Here is a 21,527-nt window from a genome sequence, read left to right as displayed (position 1 = left end):
TCACATACAGTACATATTGCTAAAAAATTAAAGACGAAAAACATGCTATGATTTTTTTAAGAAATCTGCAACAAAACATTTGATTTATACACTTCTATCAAAAAGCTAGATACATCCATTGGGCACATCACTTCATTTTTCATTTCCAACTTACACACATGCAACATAAGCACTGTACTCGAGGAACCCCTACATTAAGAGATTTTATACAGCGTCACCTAAATAACTTCAAAAACTAGCCAACAAGAACATAACTTAGAAATGACAACATGTTGTAGCCTAAACACTAAAGCAAAAATAGTAATACAAAATGTGACATTTTCTAACTGTGTGATAAATTAATGGTGTTATAAAACCATGAACCATTGAGGCCCGTTCAAGTTTGTTAGAATTCTGAAACAGATTTATATGGCATCCATAATGTGTTCTTAAGCTGCTGTAACATTCCATACAAGCATGACCTACTGTCCCAAGAAACTTTTTATATTTAACTCTCTGTGGAAAGATGTCTCAATAAATAAGAACAATATTTGGGTAATAGTATTGTAGTTGATAACATATCAAAACCAATCAACTTCAGAAGAGGAATGTATTTTTACTGCGCAGATGCCTTTGCCATTAGTATTTAATATCCTCCAAATTGAGTAATTTGTATAATGAAGAGACTGAAACAATAGCAAGAATTTAGGCTACAGATGTTTCATATTTATTTCCAAGAGCTGAGATAAATACAGGAATAAGTGATACCATGTCTTTGCTTGATATTCAGAAGGCTTTGGCATATCTGATGAGATACAGTTTCAGGGTTTATCGAAGTGCAGAGTTTGTATAAAAAGAAAAAAAGATACCAGCTGTTATTTTAGTTCTTTTCCCTGCAAAGGTTGGAAACCATTTACAGTGAAAGTGTGGGAAAATTATATTATGGATTGTGAGTACGATACTGCCTGGCAGGCATGTCACTGGAGTCATGAAAGGAAGCCACTGTTTCCCAAATCCAGATGTATATATTTTGACTGGCACTGCTCAAGGAATCTAAGGAAGTTAGATGCCCAACTCTCATCAATACTGAAAGTTAGTAAGAGCGGTTGGATTTTTCAAAAATGCTTAAGTGACTTAGGAGCACAAGTCTTATTGGCTTTCCATCGGACTTGTGCTTTTAAATTACTTAGGCACTTTTTAAAACCCATCCTAGGTACCTAACTCATTTAGGCTCATTTGAAAAACTCAGGCTTATTTATTTTCATTTTAATACAAATTAAATTCAGAAACACATAGAATTGGACTTTTATCTGGTGTAAATCAGGCTAGTGCTATTTACTTTAATTGAGCTATTTTAATTTATACCCATTTACGATATGGCCCTCTTATTTAATCTTGATAAGTAGCTCATGAGTTGCCCGTCAGCTACACACTTAAACATTTATGAGGCAATTTCAATAGAAACTGACTCTGTGGTCGGTATGTATAGATTGATCTTAATCAATGCATCTCTGGTTCTGCCATTGCCACAGGTCGTGCATGCAGGCTCTTGAGCATGCAGTTTGTTCATTAGCCTATTGTTTGTTTTAGTACAATATATAATTGGTGACTGGCCTTTACACTGCCTGCATATCACTATATAATTCAGCTATGGGGAAACATTTATTTTTCCATCTTGCACAGCTAGGGCCTGACTCAATGCCAATGAAGTCGATGGAACACCTCCCACTTACTTCAGTGAACATTGGCTCAGGCCTGTAAGGCTCAAGCATTTATTTCACACTTCACCAGGTACAGTACACCCTATAAGTTGCACTGTTATTCAAATGCAATTGAATTCAGTGACATAAGAGTCTCTGCAAATTGTACAGCTTGTGGTATATCAAAAAATATTTGCTGTGCTCTATCTGGCATCCGTCAATAGGATTGTTGGGTGGGGGAGGAATACTGGAGTCAGTCAGTGTTTTAACTGAGTTAAGTCGTAGTGAAGACTGGAGGATTTGCCCCCTGGCGTGTTATTTGTGCTATCTGTATTTTTGCTGTGCTGGAAGTATTCCCATGCATGTGTGATGTGGGAGTTTGTGAATTCTTGGTGGGATGGCAGGAGTACGGACTAAGATCATGAACCCGGGGTCCATTTCATTACATACTCTTTTGGCAATTCAAGTTGCAGTTTGTAAAAAAAGAAAAAGAAAAATGGGGGCGGGGGGAAGAATTTACCTTTTGGGCTGTGTTACACCTATTTTTCCTCTGTCCCCATCCTTTCTCTAGGTTCGACACACACCCCCACTTGGCGTAGTGCCCAGGGAACTCGTGACGTGTGGCAATTTTCGGATGGAAGCTCGAGACCGCTTAAATTCTGAGAGAATGTGAAGCACACGGGGAATGTGCACCATGTACATGACATCTGAATGTGGTCCGTTATCTTGCTAGCTTTGCGATGCTTTCTGACAGTAACTTCAGACTTCACCGTCCAAAGGCAGCATCCAACAGGCTCCTTCCGCCTGCCTGCAAGACTATGTTATATATATTTTTAATAGAATAAAAACACTTCTTTTTTTTAAAAACCAACCCACCATCAAGGGCTTATCGATCATCAATGGCTTTGACTGGCTTCCATGCCATTGGGAAAAAGCCCTCTTGAGTATATGTTGATACAGTGTGGAGAACCCAGCCTGTTGTTCTTATACATTACACACCATCTTTTTAAGTGCGGCTAATGTTACAAATAGCAAAAATAAAAAAATAAATAAATAAAGGAGGGGGGCAAGGGGGAGACTTGACATAATAAATGTTGGTGCTTTAGGTTTTGTTTGCTCTTTAATTTTTAATGCTAACAAGGACCATGCAGCCGGTATGACGTTTGTAGTACCATATCCACTGCATAAAATCAACTGTTGTGATTAAAAAAGAAAACAAAACCCATATACACACAAGAAGTTATCCATCTATAGATGGTATACATTTCAAAGAAAACTAAAAATGCAAAAGCGTTGTTAATGCAACACTATAATTAATGTAGAACTAGTGTGGTTGTTTATTAATGCTGAAGTGTGGGGGGTCTCCTAACTGTCTAACTTATCATTTGCATACCATTGAATAATGCCTACTGTGTTGTATTTCTGCTGTTAAAATATGTATTTTTGAGGTTGCGCGGGGGGAGGGGATGATCCATAGCATACTTTAATTTGTCATTGTTTGTCCAAAAAGCTAACTGTTTCCAGGAGAATAATAATTTCATTATGGTGATGCTGTAAGCTCCACGAAAAGTTGAACCCCCACCCTCCCACAAAAAGCCCCCTGTGGTTATTGATTGATCTTTGTTACAGTTATCCTTTATTTGTGCAAGTAGCCCTATTCTGGAAAGCAGTTACCACTAGCTTATTTTAAGCATGTGCTCAAATCCTGTTGGATCTAATAAAGCATTTGAACACTTGCTTAACTCTGTGCATGTGAGTGCTCCTATTGACTTTCATATGACTATTAGGGACTTAAGTACATGCGTATGTACGTTCCTGAATTGGGGGCACAGATTGTACCACTGAATTCAGTATATTCTATTGATGACCATGTGTGATAAGGGTTATAGGATCAGGCCTAAGTGCTGATGTGAATCCTTTATTTGGTTAAGTCCTGATGCTGCAGGTCAAGCTGTGCCATCATCTTATTTTCATGTAAAACCACCCTGAAATTTATACCAGGTAGAAATTTAACATGCAGGGTCTCAGGTCAGGTGACAAAGTTATTTGTATTTATTAATTATTGTTGCTTTTTTATTTATTTTTCAAAGCTGAATGTGAAAATTTGGCCAGCCTGCTATTTTGCCCGTGAAACTGCAAAATAGATAAAATAATAGCACCTTTGGGTCATTTAAAAAATAATCTATAAATGTTATTTTGTTTAGGAGAGTGGTTACAGCACAAGCACAGTCACTTTTGTAACAAAACTTTTGTAAAGGACTTTAGACCGTAGTTGCAGGGTGCATGAGCGTCTGTGTATTAATGAGCGTATTAATGGAGACGGGCCAATAGACTATCAGTGATCTGTGGATGACCGTGTACAAATGGGGATTGATACAACAGACTATTACTGTTTCTTCTGAGGTGTTATGGATTCTAGGATCAATAATCCATGGGTTACATGCTCTCTGATGGCCCCACTTAGTACACAGTAATGGCAGCTGTGCAACCACAGAAGCAGGCCACGTATGCAGTGCTTCTGGTTAAATTCTGCCAGAATGCATGGGGAGCTAAAGTAACTTTGCATTTAGTCTCGGCATGTAGATGCTGGGAACACAGGTAGGGACTAGGCTGAGTTGTTCCAACGGCAAAAATGTCATGGTTCAGACCTCCTAATCCACATTCTGAACTAGTGACAATGTCTGTGCTTGCAGCTGAATTAGATCAGAACCATTAGTAATACACTTGGCCCAATAGCAGCCCCTGCTGGGACCCCTCCATTCTTCCCTGGGGGACTTTGGCAAGGAGATTTGTCAACAGGCATGGCCCTTACCCCAAGGTCCAAATTTGATGACCAATGTTGAGCAAATGCAGCTGGTGAAAATGCAGGCAGGATTACGCATTGAATAATGGATGTAGACCTCACTCCCCAGTACGGTAGTATAGACCATAGTTGATCAGGCTCTGATGTGCAGCATAACCTCAGCAGATCAGATCAATCCTTATACCATAACTAGGCGTGTCAAAAATGGCACCCATTTTGCTCCATATCTGTGCATTGCTCTGCACCTGTTTACAAGGAGTTTTTTGAGCACTGAAACAACACGTCCTGCATCTTGGATTGGTTATGCCTCATGTGCAAAGGAGTTAACAATTCCCATCAGCTGCTGGCCTCTCCTACGGCAGTCTCAAACCATTTCCACATCAGGGTATGCTAGGCAGCTGCATTCTCACTGGCATGGCTGTTTCAGAATGTGGCATATGGGTCAATTTTACTCCACTGCATAGTTGGAGCACTATGCAGTGGAGTAACTCTTCTCTTTTCCCTAGAGTACTGTACTGAATTGGGTCCCCTAAATACAGATTTGCAGAATTGCTGGTTACAGTTCTGTATAGCTATAAACCATTAAATCAATAATCTGTTTTTAAACATCCTTCAGTACCATACTTACCTGAAAAATTTCAGAAGATTGTGTGACTTTTTTTACATGTCACAACATGCCAAGAGCAGACAAAGCTCAGTTCATAGTTTGTTTCAGGACATTGTGGAAACATTGGGCCGTAGCCTGTAACTCTCTGTCACAGCAGTACAAGTCCAGAGTAGGTCACTTATTTCACTCTGGATTTATACCAGTGTAACTAAGAGTAGAAAGGGGGCCAATTGCTACCATACAGAGTTGGTAGAAGTATATGGCTAGCAGGTATTTTTACCCTATCTAGGAGGAATTCAAATAAATAGAAGTAATACAAGCAATGCTCTGATTGTGTTCTGCTGGGCACAGACACAAAAGTGAAACAATACTTTCCTACTGAGTTGAAGGTGAAGTGAAATTGTTAAATTCTCTTTTCTTTTTTTTTTTTTTCAAACGAATTAAAAAAAAACCCATTTAAGATTTTAAGTCATTTGCAGAATTCATGTGTTGCCTTAAGATTATAAATATATGTACCAACTACGTTGAAAGCTTTAGTAACTGTTAAGAACTGAGCTCAGGGTTCCATGTTTCACCTGTGAGTGCTGACACCATTTACAAACACCTCGTGCTGGAATGAAGTACTAGGCTCTTCTACAGTCAGCGTAAGACCATCTGTATTGCAATCGTGTGCATTAGGACTATATTCTCAGCTGGTATAAATCAGAGGAGCTCCATTGAAATTGGTGTAGCACCACTGAAACCAATGGAGCCATCCGGCTTTACACCAGCTGAGCACCTGGCCTGTGGGGCTTTGGATGCCTTGTAAGGACAGTTTTAATGATAGAACTTTTTAGGACGGGAAGTTGACTGTTGGGCTAGCCTGCCCAGAGTCCTTGGCTGTGTCTGTGTATGAAGAGTGGGGGAAATAATGCACACAGCTTGTTAGCAGAAGAGCTCAAGTTTGCTCTGTTTTCTTTACAAGAAGAAAAAAAACCCCTCACATATTAGAAATGCACAATATACTGCACAATCAGCTCTTGTAGGAGAAACCCAGAACCTTGAACTCAGGTCCTGAGCTGAAAGTTAAAGATGAAATGATTTTCAAGTGCTTTGTATTAAAATCTATTCATAATTTTAAAGTCTGCACATATCTACTGTTAAAAGATTTAGGATGTTAAACAATTTTTATATTTATTTTAGAAGTGCTGCAGTTCACTTTTAAGAACCAAATTTAAAAGCTCTTTTTGTTACTCAATCCAACATGCTGTAATGGTCTGAAATGAGCAAGATATATGGAAATTAGACAGTTTAGCTTTGGTTTTAGTTTGAAAAGCTTCTTTCAATGTGCAAGCATTTTGTCTGTGCTGTATTTTATTTTTAAAGACAGTCTCATAATAAAATGCAGAAAGGTTAACACATTTGTGAAGTCTTACTTAAATTCTGCTTTCAAATTACGTTGATTTAGGAATCGAAAGGCATCCAGGTTATATAATTTTCCAACAGTAAATTGGGGGGGGGGGAGAGAAAGCAAGCATAAAATTGGCCACTTATTAAACCATGTTTATCTCAAATGAGTGAAATGATTATGTATCCTGTTAGAACCCGTGAACAGGATTTTAAAAAACTAACACAACAAAAACCACACTTCATTTTGATTTCTGCTTCACATCACATCCTGCTAGATGCTCTAAATAGCCAGTAGCAATACTTGAATCCTGTCACTGACAATATTTAGTTTTGTGTTTGTAGGTGGCAGAATAACTATTAACTTCAGGGAAAGGTGAATTGAAATGGGATTCTTCTTTGGCTTTTTGAGATCATTCTACTTAATATGCTATTTATTCATTACTTTTACGTTGCCAGGAAAATGCATTGTTCATCTTAACTTTTTGATTTTTTGTGTGTGTGCAGGTTGTCCTGCGAGTGAGCCAGTGAAATACCTGACTAATTCATTGTTGGATTTTAGTATTTGCTTATTACAACTCAGTTTCTTTTTGGTGCCAACAACCCTTGAAGTGCATTAACTTTTTAGAGTAGACATTAATGTTGCCTTTGATTGTCGTTAGATTCAGCTGTGCTGTTACTGTCTGGAGCTGCATCTGGGATGTGAGCAGCTGAAATGATGGATAATATGTGACAAGATGAAGCATGCCATCCATTGAATATATTTTCCTTTTCAAGATTGGCTAATATGAAATCAGGGTGGTGTGATATTTCAAATGATACTGCGATAAATTACCATCATTATCATCACTGATCAAGAATTGTACCTCTTTTGCCTCCTCTTTGCTCTCTGCTTCCTTTTCCAAATTTCTCAGATTGTTGCAGGCATAAACAGACTTCATATATTAATATTTCCACCACATTTTTGCTTCCAGCCTCTATACCAACAATTCTGATTGTTCCGATAAATAAAAGAAGTTTTCCTTTAAATGTCTGTCTTCCATGACAAACAAAGTAATAGAACTATTCTTAAACAAGGAGGGAGTTAATCTGTAAAAAAATAAAAGCAAAAATATGGTTGTTTGTTTTCTACTTCTATTGCATCTTTAGCAGTGATGATGTTTAGATGCCAGAACCAGTGGGCCCCAATTTAATTTAATCTGGCCTCCCATATTGAGCAGTATGTGATTTCTTTCTTGAACTACCTGGGCTCAGCTTTATTGTAATTTCAACACTATAGGTACTCATATGCCGTGGTAGTGGACAAGGATGGCTGGATAGCTAGATCCATTAATGTTACGATGAAACAAGAGAAATCACGGTATTGGTGATAACGATACAGGTGAAACAGGCAGGCTGCTTCCTGCTTTTCTTGCCCATATTTATATCTGTTTGCCTTATACCTAATTATCTGATAGTGCGATGAATTGGATAGATGGAAAGATGGGATAGCCATGTCACTAGGATTCCAAACTGCACTGTGTGATACCTTAACATTGTTAGTTCATTTTAGTCTTGCTAACTCTTCAACACTGTGGTGATTTTCATTCTCTTCCACGTTGTCCAGAGGCAATGTATGTAAGCTCCTTCCTTTTCGCAGGTGTCTGCCATGTATGTGACAAAGGGCCACATATGGTCAATTTACGGCCCTCCCATGGATAGGAGTTGTGCATGCAGTATTTGGTTTCTAGTATTCAAATCCATGTGCTATATAGTGTTGGCCAAGAAAGTAAGCCATGCAGCCTTGGTGCTGATGAACATGATGGGCTGATTCTTATTACAAACTATGTAAATAGAGGAGGGTTAATAAAGACTTACTACCAATAAAATGGAACTGTTTCCTCTCAAGCTTTTGTGACATTTTATAGCACTATAAAATTGCTTAAACATAACACAAAAGGCAATTCCTTCTGTCTTTTCCGCCTAACCTAGCACAATTGTTACTAAATGTAATCCCCATAAATGCCAGGCAAAATGAATTTTCTCAATGGCAAGGTTTAGCTAGAACAGTGAGAACTTTTCTTAATGTCATGGAGCTGACAAGAGGCCAAGGGCCACACACCAAAGACAGTGTCGCCTCTGTCCACGTGAAAGCTGTTTTCCATAACTTCAGGCATGGACTCTTGCCAGATTGCTTATGTGATCCTGCAGAAGATCCACATAACTTGATGGATGTGTTATTCCAAAACACACATCAAAGAGCCTGTAGCTAAAAGCTGTAAGTCCTAAATCAGTTAAAAACTAGAAATTTAACATTTTCCAGCTAGAAATGGAGATGTGCCAGGTAGTAAATACACGTTATCCATTGAACAATTAATCCTTTGGCATCAGGAATCCGATTTTTCCCATGTGCATCCTGTCTTCTGCAATAGGATATGCAAAGATAGCCACTGCAAAGGGGTTTAAGGGAGGCATTTCTGCAGGTGATGTATCAGAAAAAAGGGGACTGATTCTGCAAGCCCTTTGTGGGTTTGATTCTGCTCCCACTGAAGTCAATAGCAAAATTCCCACTGATTTCAATGGTGCAGGATCATGTCCTGAGTGTGAATGTCCCACTGAAGTTCATGGAGGTTTTGTGTAGAGAGGGCTTACAAGATGGAGCTCTAATTAAAGCATTTATAATTTCAATACATTTTTACCATCTGAGTTCTTGTGTTTGTGTCCTTTGCTGCTATAGTCCTTTGTTTACTCTTCAGAAAAATACAGGAAGGGCAATGGCATTGCTATATTCCCCATATTACCTTATCAGTGTGTCTCAGCCCTGATCTGGAGGGACGTCATTTTACAGGGTCAGAAGGTAGCTCGGTCTATATGCTGCTCAGTCTTTGTTCTCTGAGTCTGGTGACACAGCCAGCAATGGTTGCCAGTTAGTAACATTTGTGCTGCTGGCTATTGCAAGCTGAACAATTCTGTAAAACCAAGCTCTAAACGGAAGCTCTGTGAAAATGCCCGCTTCTTGCTCAACAGCTCAGATCGGGGGGGCGTGTTCAGCTTTGGACCTGCTGATCTAGTGACTGAAGGAAGTTTTTTACTACTTTGTTCTGCTGGTAGCAGTCCAGAACCAGCTCCGCCGAGAAAGAGGAAGCTGGGTTCCTATTCCTTCTTGTGTATCATCAACAGAATTGTTTTCTAAGTTCCAGTTACAGGCCCAATCACTGGTGCAACCCCCACTGAGTACAATGGAGGTGCACTGAGGTTGTAACAGAACTGAGGGTGGCCAAGGTGTAATATTTGATTCAGACTGCAGAGAGACTTTATCTTGATGATGATAATGAAGAACAAGAAAGAATAAACCCAGTTTGACTTTCAGATCCCCAGATGGGTATGCAGGGTTAAAGGTTGGTTGACATATGCCTGGTAACATCATTACTTATGTGCCTGATGCCTTTGTGCAGCAGCAGGAAAAGTTCAGAAAGGGGCAGCTTTTGGAAGCTACAATTGAAAAGATTGAGGCATCACAAGGCATTACTCTACTCACTGTATTGTAATTTCGTGCTTGAGTTTTGTGGTTAAATGTGTTATTCTGACTCTTCTACTCCATGAGATATATAATTACCTATTCGTTTATCTAGTTAAAAGCACATTCAAGTTTAAAAAAAAAATGCCTCAAGACTGGTTAATGAGAGCCTCTCTTTAACAAAGGCAAATTTGCACAGCCAGTCAGTACATTAAAAAAACCAAAATAATTTAGGACTAGTTTCTGCCTCCCACATGGGCCACTTGAAGAGTAAAATGCTACCCAGTGTAGAACCTGGCCCTAAATTAATTTTGTGCTTGTGAAAAGTGCCAGTTTGGTGGCACTGGAAACAAGTTTTTGTATCCAGAGAACTGGTTCAGAATAGGCAGCAGCTGTTCAAACTTCACTGAAATGATCTACTAATTCACTTCACTTCTGACCTGCAGAGACTACACTGTAGGAGTGAGAAGTTAGTTTGGCCTCCATTCCCTTGGCAGTGAGTTGGCTAACAAGCATGGCAGTTAGTACCAATTGGGTGGTGGGTTTCATGATGTAGAGACTTGTCTCCTACAAGGAACTGGAGTGATACCACCAACCTATTTCATACCTAGGATACAAGAATAGCCATCAAATGGTGAAAACTTTTGGTTAATAGTGATGTGGGCCAAATTCAAACTGGTGGGCTAGAGATGAAAGTTCCTGAGTCCCATTATCAACCCCATGGCCATCAACTCTGTGGTTCAGATGCCAGGCTAGATCTCCCCTCACTTTCAACAGGGTACATTGGAATCAACTCCCTGGAAATCGATTCTTACCCGAGTGTAAGTGAAAAGAAAATCTGGACTTTTCTCCAGGAAAAAAAAGAATCCCTTTAAACAGTCTTGTGATATGCAGAAGCAACCTTTTTCCAGGCAAAGCTTTTTTGGTGATTGCTTGGTCCCTTCAACTCACCCCAGTGTAGGATTACCCTTGTCTAGGAGCTTTTTTGCCAGCATGTTTTCCTGGGACTTGCCCTATAAATTTGGCAGAGACAGGCAACTTCAACCCTAGAGGGGCCATTTTGCAACTGGCGGCTGCTTGCTACCTCTCCCTCTTTTCCAGCTGGTAAGTGCTTTTAACTCTTGTTACATTTTCCCTTCTCCATTCCTGTGAAGATGGCACATTCCTGCAAAGACATTTAAAACAGAGTATGGCAATCTAAAATGACAACTGGGAGTGATTAATGGCTTCTGGTTAAAATAACCCTTTGGGTCAGCACTTTCAAGTGGGTGTACTAGTTGTGGGTGCCTCTGAGTTTGAGCACCCAATTTGAGAGGCCTAGGTGAGTCTGGTTTTGGAAGTGCTGAGCACTCACCACAGCTCACATTTGGACACTTTTGAAGAGGTTGGCTTGGGCATATTCAAGCTTTGCCTGCTTTCTTCTCCCAAAAGAGACATTATATGGGTCTATTCTTCCCTCAATTTATGTACACAACTCCCTATTCAGGGAGGGGTGAGGGGAGAGAAGACATGTAAGACTTCCCTTCTATGGGTTAGTCATCCTTGTGTTTGCAACCATTGCTGTGGAGAGGTAATGGTTGCAACAAGAGATCCCTTCAACACAGGTGTCCTTAGTTTTTGATGGGCCAAGCACATGGTTTTCAAAAGCACTACAAGATGATAGCTGCAAAAGCAGGAAGCTATTGAAAACCATAGCTGGCAACCAGGAGCATGGATAGTGGGTATTGCAGGCCCGGGGAGGCTGAGCCTCCCCAAACAGCCAGGTATGGCCCCACCCACGCTCTGCCCTGAGGCCCCCTCCTGCTTCCCGCTCTTCCCCCGTGGCCTGGGCTGTGGCTGGGGCAGGTTGGCCTGTGACCTGGGAATTGTGGCGACTTGGGCCAGTGCTCGGGATGCCCGGTGCTCTGGACCTGGGGTCACTGGGGCTGCCCGCCTGGCGCTCCAGGGCTGGGAGTGCCGGGGCCACCTGCCAGGAGATCTGTGGCTGGAGGTGCTGGGGCCATGCTGCCTGGCACTTTGGGGCTGAGGCCACCCACCCGGTGCTCTGGAGCCGGGGGAATTCGGGTGGCCCAGGACTGAGGGGAAGGTGTCCGCAGCGAGAGGCTCAGGGCTTCAGCGGGGGAGGTGTGTGTGGGGGGAAGGGGCAGGCCTGGGGGCTAGCCTCCCTGAATTGGCGGTTCACGTGCCACCCATAAGCAGGAGGGACAAAAATCCTATTGCATGTAACTAGTGAAATGATCACAGGAAAATTATGCATTTTCCAGAATAGCTTATTCCCTTTTGTGTATTAAACACTATTTTAATATTCTAGTGACAATGTTTTATAATTAATCTAAATGTAAGAGACTGAGCACACTGGAGATTATGATTCAGTGTAAGGAGGTGAGAAAGGTTTTTCAACTACTAGCCAGCTAGATTACTGACTCAGCTGGCTGTATGTAGAGGCAGCCATGGTCATCAGTAACCACACTCTGAAGTGTAATATCCAGCTAGGTTTACTCTTGAATGCAAACGTTCCATACACGTTGGCAAGTAGAACCTTTAACTTGTAAGGGTTGTAATGTTAATTCGGAAGAAAAGTGTTTTTAAAATTACATTAGTTCACAGACATATATTGAACTCATGAGGGGTAATCTAGCCCCTGAGAGATAGGAACTAAAGAGCTGAGCCATAAACCAGTATGATAACATCCTTATTATCGGATGCAAATGAAGGGGCCCAATTCACTTTAAAAAAGCATTAAGAGTATTTAATTTTTCTTGTGGGAATATCTCTGAAGTTGGCCTGTGTGGTTTTTTGTGTGCTATGTACTTGAAAAGAAGAAAAGAAAAAGGGAAATTTGGAGCATGAAGAAGCCTGTGGAGGCAGAATTGAGGATCCCAAGTGGTAACTTGGGTGTCAGGAGGATACACAACCTTTTATACTTGTAAGAGAATGGATATGCTGTACCCTGCTGGAATCTAAATGGGTCTTAATTTGTGAGGAGTAAATTCCTGCCAGCTTGTTACACTTCCTTGACTGGGCCAATGTGAACAGGAAAGACTGGGCCAAACCTTACTGTCAGTTACATCTGTGCAACCCCATAAACACTCATGGAGCTGAGAGAGAATGTAGATTTTTGAGCCAAATCCTCAGCTTGTGAATAGTGGCATAACTCTACCAAAGCCAATAGAACTATGTGAATTTACAACTGCAGATCTTGCCCCCTTGTCTCTCAACCTGCATATTTTGAAGATGTGGATCATGGAAAAAAGAAATGGGAACGTGCAACCCAAGTCACTATTAAATGCTCGTTAAACTGGGTTTACTCCAGTTTGTGTTACTGTGGTGACAAAATTCAAAGGACAAATTGGTTTCTTGTCACCCTGCAATACGTGGAACAAATGTACATGTTCTAGATCATAACAATCTAGAAGGATGGTGAAAGAGTTCATGTTTTTACTAATGATGCATGGTAATCAAATGCCTGTTACCTGCATCTAAGCCTTATTCCTCCCTCCTGCGTCTCCCTGGGGTGGCTGGGGTGGCTTCTTCCTAAGTGCTATCTTTGGAAAGTTGCAGATAATTCCAGTGAATCACCATGTCTAACACAGAAACAAGATTCTGGGAAATACCAGGTAGAAAAAGCTGACACTTTCAGAAGGAGTGATGAACTCTTTCAACGGTTGGTAGGGACCCAATGATGAAGTGTACTTGAATCTTGACACAGCTTCTTCATGCTGCACTGGGGTGGTTCTGTTTTTTTAGAAAGATGCTGTACTCATGACCTGCTAGCACAAGCTATCCTGACATATTGCAGAGGAACTTTACTGAATAGGAAGTGTTGACTGCCTGATGTGTCACAACATGCATGTTGCACTTGGAAACTCCAGCCAAGATCAGCCCCTTGTGCTAAGCACTGCATAGTAAGAGACAGTCCCTACCCCGAGACACATGCAGTCTAAATAGACAAGACAGACAAAGATGGGGGAAAGGAGTATTATTTTCCTCACCTTATAGATGGGGAATGAAGCTTAACAGAGATTAAGTGACTCACCCAGTGTCACACAGGATGTCTACAGCAAAAGCAAGAATTGAACCCAGCTTTTGTCAGGCCCAGGCCAGTGATTTAACCAGGCAGGCCCACCTACCTCTCATAGGACACATCCTGAAGTGCTGATGTTTGGCTGTTAATGCATGACCCCAGCATATATTATAGTGATGCTGACCTTGGGGTTATATAAGCCTCTATCAGAATTCCATTTAGAAGCTGTTATTTTCATGGGTGTGAAACTTAGCCTCAACACCACTTTCACACCCATTCTAAAGATTGGCCTTAGAATGGAACTGCTCAGTTCCACTTCACAGAAAATGTCTCATTTTGTGAAAATGTCGTATCATTTTGTAATAATTCAAAAGCACTTCCTGGGCCAAACTTTGACTGCAGCAGACATTTATTAGGTCAAAACCAGTGCTTTCATATTCTTGTTTTCAGATCATGAACACATGATCTCTCTCCTAAGTATGATTGTTATACCCTACACTGATGGGATGATCTGGCCAGGTAAATAGCATTTCTTTTAAGATTTCAAGGGTCTTTAACTAAATGGTTATTATTTTTCCCCAAAAGCATTTCACTATGTTCCGGTCTTTTGTGGGTCTCCTTATCAGTGCCACAGAAATGGATATCTGAGCCAGTCTCCCATGTCACTCTCCAGTACTCAGTACTAGTGGGAGGTAAGAAGAAGGGGGCATTTCTATTTGATTTGTTTGGGCTCTCTGGAAAACGGGAATGCAGACAGCTTGAGGTCCATTTAGGCTCCTAGTGGTCTAGAGACCCCTTCCTGCCATGTGTCAAAGAACAGGGTTGAACCCAAGAGCCCTATTTCTGTCTGACTGTGTAAATCCAGACAACTGGTCTGATGCCAACATAAGCAATGTGTGATTTTCTGAGTCTCCTGGTGCTGTGCATGTTTCCATAGAGGGCAGGCCTGAGCACTGAATGTCCATGGCACACAGAGTAAGGAAAGCCTTTTTCCAATTCGAAGTTAATCGTGAAGGCCAAATTCAGATCTGTTATACCAGTGAAAATCCAGAATAATCTCACTGACTGGAGTTCCTCCGGATTTACAGTAATGGAAATGAAATTCGAATCTGGCTCTAGATATATTTATGTATTTCATCTCAGGAGTGGGATTAATGGATCTAAAATTGGCTTTATTCCAACACATTTATGTTCACGCTGAGGCTTGGAGCTGACACGATTGCTTTTTAGATCAAGGGCACTCTGATAGGCGCTTGCCATTGTCTACATTTTAATTTTTGGATTTTTTGAATGAATCTTCTCACTTGGGGGCCTATTGGATTGAGGGGTTCATTTCAAAGGTGTAACCATATAGCTGAACTGCTTTGATGCTGACAGCATTGTTTATTACTGCTATGTTAAATCCATCCAAAGATTATCAAATGTTTAGTTTGCCTAACTGAACATAAGGCTATTGATGATTTGGCTTGAAACATATATTCTGGCCAGGCAGGGGAGATATTAGAGTCTTTACCATATTTGTCTTGTGAGTTGCATCTGGTCAGTTCTTGTTTCCTAGAATCTATTTTTTTTTTTTTTTTTGGTAAATTACAAGACAATATAATCACTGTCCTTGCCTTAGACCTAGCTGCTTGTCAAACACTGGAGGTTAAAGTCTGTAGATAGAAGAGGGACTTGGAATGCAAGGTGTGGACAGCTGAGATAAAAGAGAGAGAGCCTATGAGTGTTTTGTCTGCTCTCCATTCAGCTTTAGAGTTTAAAGGTCAAGAATTGTTCTAAAAAGCAAAGAAAATGTGGTACCCATAGTTCACATACTTAAAGACAAAAGGCGTTATTCAGACAGCTGGGTGGTGTAGTGATTGGAGAACTAAAATTTTCTTTTCAAAGTTAAAAAAGAAAACCCAACCCCCACAAGATTGCTTTTCAGACAGACATTATTGTACTTTTCTATGTAATATGCTGGGATCAAGGGGTTGTTGAGTACAACAGGGAGACCAGGTAAATACCTCTCCATTTGGAATTAGGGATTAGTTTATTTATTTATGTTACCGATTTCTATAGCATCTGCCATGAAGGAGCTGGGTGCTCCATTTATAGCGATTAATACACAAATTGGATTCATATCCCTGGGTCTGAGCCCACCACTGAAGCTTTGGTTCTGGGTCAACTACAAAATTTAAAGAGGGGCACTTCTTCTAGTTCCCCACTGGATGCAGCTAAAACCTTGTGAGAGAAACCATGCTCCCTCATGAGATTTTGGTCTAAGATGTCAGAAATATCACACCATCAGCTGAATTTATGAGCCATTGGAGCCAAAATCTCATGCGAACAGACCAGCCCTGAGATTACAGTGCAATCATCAAACTGAAACCCAAACTTTGAACCCCAGCCCTAATTCCACCCTGAAACCAAATCATACCCTAAAGCAAACCTGAAGCCTCCAATCTGCCTTCACATTTCATCCCTTCCTTGCAAGCAGTCATTGATAGAATATTTATTCACATCTGACCTGTACTAGAAGAAGAAGATTTCCTGTTATCAGCATAGGTCATTTTCATCAGGATTTGTTTAAAAAATTGCACAGATGAGTGCTGCTAAGATCATAAAGTAGCAGTTGGTTGTTAGTGGCTAACGTCCATTTTCAGTTGCTAGGTAGGACATACTCTGTGAGAAATGCAGGTGTTTTTTTTTTCTCTCTTTTTTTTTTTAAAGAAAATAAATCCAGTATGTACTTCTTTTATCTTGTTCAAGAATCATAAATTTAGCATGTAACAGGGTTAGTGGACCAGCTGGGCAGCTATATGAGGCCATAGGTTAGTTAGGCTAGGAGTATTTATGAGGCAAGGTTTACAGGGCTCTCAGTCAGCTAATTCTTGGCTGAGGGCTCCAGTTGACTGAAGCATCAGTTAGATGGTTTTTATCATTTGTTGCACATAGTATTAAATACCTTCTATAAAAAAACCTTTCCAATAGATCAGCCCCTTGCTGTGGTAATCCTCCCACAGATATATCCTTTCAATATTAAAGAGGCATTTTATGAGTTCTTGTGCTTTTTCCATCCTGAATTCACAAAGGAGTTCCCAGAACATATACACACACATGCGGCCCAAAATTGCCTGGCCGAAGAGACGGGAATTTTACCCATCATTTACAAAGTGAACTTTGTGAAAAGGCAAAATGTAAATATCAGGATGGAGATGGCCGTGTAAATAGAACGAGCCCACAGTTGAATACTGCACGTAATCTAATACACTAACCTATTCCCCTCCTCCCCCACATATACACATCTACCTCTGCACTCCATATCCAGCATCGGGAGTTGACAGGTGAGGATTAGGAATAGGTGACCCCAGAAAAGTCTGGGCTTTGATTCTGCTGCTCTCCTCCAAAATCTGACCATCCTCACTTTCCCTCAAGCTTGGGAATACTCCTCTTTGGGGGGAAAACTTGGGTTCTGCAGGTGGGAAGGGGGAAATGGGGGAAGTGGGGCCGGTTTCTCTATCCAGTGTCATCCCCACCTCAATCTCATCAGGTTCCCCTGTCTACTGTAGTGCTCTCTGACTCATTTATAAGCATTCACTAATATGGACTCCCCCTTCAGGATCTTGAAATCTCCCTCAGAGGGTGTGGGCTTCAGGGTCCGTGGCTGGCAGGGGAACCCATGGGAGCATATTCCATAGAGGACTGGGGTACTGGAGGAGCAAATCCCAGAGAGGACTGGGGTGCTGGGAGGCAGTGCAGAAGAACAGATCCTCTACACGGATGTCCAGGCCATCCTGGTGGATCTCAGGGTCCATCTGTGGGCTTGTCTCACTGTAATTCCCCAGGATTGGGGTAAGGAACCCCCTTCCAATCCTCAGAGAAGTGGCAATGACAATCTCCCCCAGTTCTTCTTCGAGTGATTGCTCATATTGATTTCAAGTGGGGGTGCGTGCACTGCGTGCACAGCTGTCGGAAAGATTTTCCCCTAGCAGCACCCGTCGGGTCAGCTGGGGAGCCCCCTGGAGTGGCGCCTCCATGGCGCTCAATATGTGACCCCCGCCGACCCAGCGCCCCCTCAGTTCCTTCTTACCGCCTGTGATGGTCGTTGGAACTGTGGCATCTTGCTTACCAAGTTCTCCACGTTTCCCTAGCTTGATTCTGATAGTAGTTGTTCTTGTTCTTTTCTTGTAGTTTCTTTTTTGTTTTTGTTGTAGTTAGTAGCAGTTGGGTTGGGGTGTTTCCTCTGCCCCGACTACTTTCCCTTGGGAAGGCTCTCCTGCCCAAGTCCTCGGATTCAGAGCCTGCAAGTCCTGCTCTAAGCCCATGCCAATGAGCGACCCCCACGACTCTTGTCTGAAGTGTCTGGGGGAGGCTCACCAAGCCGAAAAGTTCAGGATCTGCAAGGGATTTTGTCTTAAGACCAAAAAGGAGTGGGACTTTCGTCTTAAGCAGCTCCTTATGGAGGCGGCACTTAGACCCCAGCCTCCTTTGGCGTGGCAGGACCCGGCACCGAAGTGGTACCAGAAGCCCAAGAAGAGTGGCTCTCCTGTGTGGAGGCTAACCCCCCTAGAGCTGGCCAATGGATGCGGCACTGTTGACTTCGGCCCCACAAGGGGAGCCATTGAGTCTGGTGCTTTTGGACTCCCCAACCCACAGCATTGTGGAAGTACAGCTGCCGTTCACCCCAGACACCTTTGCGGCTGCAAGGGACCTCATCGCCGTGACGGCACAGGGGTCTCCTCTTCTCCACGCCAAGCCTCTGGTGCCTCAGCATGTGGCACTGTCTCAAGGCAAGCCAACATTGATCCTACCGTTAGCACCATCGGCACTGTCGGTTGAACCTCAGCACCGTTCAAGGTTCTGGTACCTCTCAGAGTCCCGGCACTTCTTCCCATCTCTACGCCGGTCACACTCGTGGCACCAGTCAAACTTGCAGCACTGCTCCCGATTGCGTCATTGCTCCCGATCGCAGCACTGCTCCATACAACGGTTGCCTTCGCAGAGCAGGTCCCGGACTCGGCAACGGTCATGACACCGTTCACCATCTCGTCACAGCTCCAGGTCATGGTATCGCTCCAGGTCCCAGCATTGCTCCAGGTCACGGCGCTGCTCCCCAGCCTCGCATCACCACTTTCCAGCTTCTTGGCACTGCCCTGGCCCTCGTGGTCCCGATCCCGTTCCTCGGGCTCAGAGATGGAGTCTCAGTATTTGGAGCAGCACTGGTGCCGTTCAGACTATGGATACCCTGATGTGGGGGCGGGGCCCTGGCTGGCGCACTGGCAGGGGCCCACTCAGTGGCCATTTTGGACCCCATGGGTGTACCACCAGTCCCAGGGTGCACAGTCTGGAGCTTCCCAGTTGGCCACATCTGAACCGAGGGTGCCAGAAGCCTCACCCAGTCGGCCCACTCCTAGGGTGAGGAGGAGACGTTGTGTCCCCTCCCTCCCTCAGAACCCCTTTCAACTTCAGTTCCTGAGCCTGAGGCAGTCAGCAATGCAGGGCACCGAGCTCCCGTGGTGCAGGAAGATCAAGAGGACCCTCTCACCCCTGGGCCTCTTCATCCTTCTCCCCTGATGAGGCTGTAACAGGTACCTCTGTCTCCGGGCCACCCCCCATAGACAGCTGTGCCCACCAGGATCTTCTGCGCAGGGTGGCATGCAACATTGGCCTGCAGGCCAAGGAGGTGGTGGAATCGGAGGACCCAGTGGTAGACATTTTGGCCCCGGAAGGTCAGTCAAGGGTGGCCCTGCTCCTCATCAAGACCATACAGGCCAATGCCAAAACCATCTGGCAGACCCCAGCCTCCATTCCGCCTGCGGCCAAAGGGGTTGAACGCAAGTACTTCATGCCCTCGAAGGGGTACGACTATCTCTTCATGCACTCGCAACCCTGCTCACTGATGGTTGCATCCGTGAATGAGAAATAGAGGCAGGGACAGCAGGCCCCCGCGCCCAAGTCGAAGGAAGTCAAGTGGCTGGACTTGTTTGGCTGCAAGGTGTACTCCATGGGGGGGCTCCAGCTCAGGATTGCTAATCAACAGGTACTCCTGAGCCGTTATAACTTCAACTCCTGGAACTGAATGCTCAAGTTCAAGGAGCTTGTGCCACCTGAGTCCAGAGAGGAGTTTGGAGCCCTTGTTGACGAGGGCAAGGCAGTGGCATGGACCTTGTTGCAGGCCTCACTGGATGCTGCAGACTCAGTGGCGCGTACGTTGTCCTCCGGTATTGCCATAAGGCGCATCTCCTGGTTGCAAGCCTCAGGCCTACCGCCTGAGGTTCAGCAGACACTGCAGGACCTGCCCTTTGACGGGGAGGGCTTGTTTGCAGAAAAGATCGACTGTCGGCTGCATAGCCTAAAGGACTTGAGGGCAACCATGAAGTCCCTGGGTATGCACACCCCGGCAACCCAAAAGAAGCACTTCAAGCCCCAGCAGCCGCAACAATGCTCCTACCCTCCTTGGCTGAGGCAGGACTTCTATAGGTGGAGGAGAGGGAATGGCAGAAGGAAGCCTTCCAACCCCCCCGCCGGGACAAGGCCAGAGCCTGACCAAACAATCGTCAGGTTCCAAGCAGGCCTTTTGAAGGGGTGCCCAAGGATGGGGTACCGGACTTAACCCCAGATTCTTCCCCACCCTTTTTGAATTGTTTATCCCACTTCTACCATGTGTGGTCCCAAATAACCTTGGACTGCTGGGTCCTTCGCACAGTGGAAACGGGATACTGTCTCCAATTCTGTTCCTAACTGCCCCCACGACCCCCTTTTCCCTGTCCCTTTTCAGAGACCCCTCTCACAAGCAACTCCTTATTCAGGAGGTTCATGTGCTCCTCGCCATGGGAGCAGTGGAGGAGATTCCATGGGAGCTAAGGGGCAATGGGTTCTACTCCCAATATTTCCTAATCCCCAAGGCCAAAGGGGGTCTCAGATCCATTTTGGACCTGTGCGAGCTCAACAAATTCATGGCAAAGCTGAAGTTCTGCATGGTCTCCCTAGGCACTATTATCCCCTCCCTGGATCCTGGAGACTGGTATGCCAACCAGGACACGTACTTCTACGTAGCAATTCATCCAGCACAGAGGCCCTTCCTGTGCTTCGTGGTCAACTGCGAACATTACCAGTTTATGGCCCTTCCATTCGGCCTTTCAACAGCCCCCCGGGTGTTCACCAAGTGCATGTCGGTTATGGCTGCCTTCCTCAGTCGATGGCGGGTGCAAGTATATCCTTACCTTGACGACTGGCTACTTTGGGGCCATACCAGCACGCAGGTGCAGTCCCAACTCCGCCTGGTTAGGTGTACGTTCGAACAGCTGGGTCTCCTCCTCAAAGTGGAGAAGTCAACCCTAGAACCAACCCAAAGGATAGCATTCATTGGTGTGATGCTGGACTCCATTCAGGCTCGGGCCCTCCTGCCAGAGTCCCATTTCCGAGCTATCACAGGCATCATTCAAGGCCTTCCTTGAATTCCTGATCTCAACAGCACAAGGCTGCATGAGTCTCCTCGGCCACACGGCTTCTTGCATGTACGCGACCCAGAACGCCAGGCTCTAATTCAG

The 21,527-nt window shown here is 43.7% G+C and overlaps 1 protein-coding gene across 3 annotated transcripts in view; it reads left to right on the top strand.

Moving 5' to 3' along the window:
- Nucleotides 1-3,415, top strand: part of BCL11A (BCL11 transcription factor A) — a 98,501-nt gene extending 95,086 nt beyond the window's left edge. For 2 of the 3 annotated variants that reach the window (XM_084624873.1, XM_084624874.1), the window contains exon 4: nt 2,251-3,415. In XM_084624873.1, the coding sequence (XP_084480999.1) occupies nt 2,251-2,342 (92 nt within the window). In that variant the 3' untranslated portion in view covers nt 2,343-3,415. The remainder of the gene's footprint in view (nt 1-2,250) is intronic. The other variant, XM_084624872.1, reaches the window with a different exon arrangement.
- Nucleotides 3,416-21,527: the final 18,112 nt, after the last annotated feature.

Source organism: Lepidochelys olivacea (genome assembly GCF_965140295.1).
Source record: "Lepidochelys olivacea isolate rLepOli2 genome assembly, chromosome: 3".
In the NCBI taxonomy this organism is placed as follows: Eukaryota; Metazoa; Chordata; order Testudines; family Cheloniidae; genus Lepidochelys; species Lepidochelys olivacea.
Note: the sequence above shows the minus strand (reverse complement) of the source record. Positions and strands in the feature narration are given on the sequence as shown.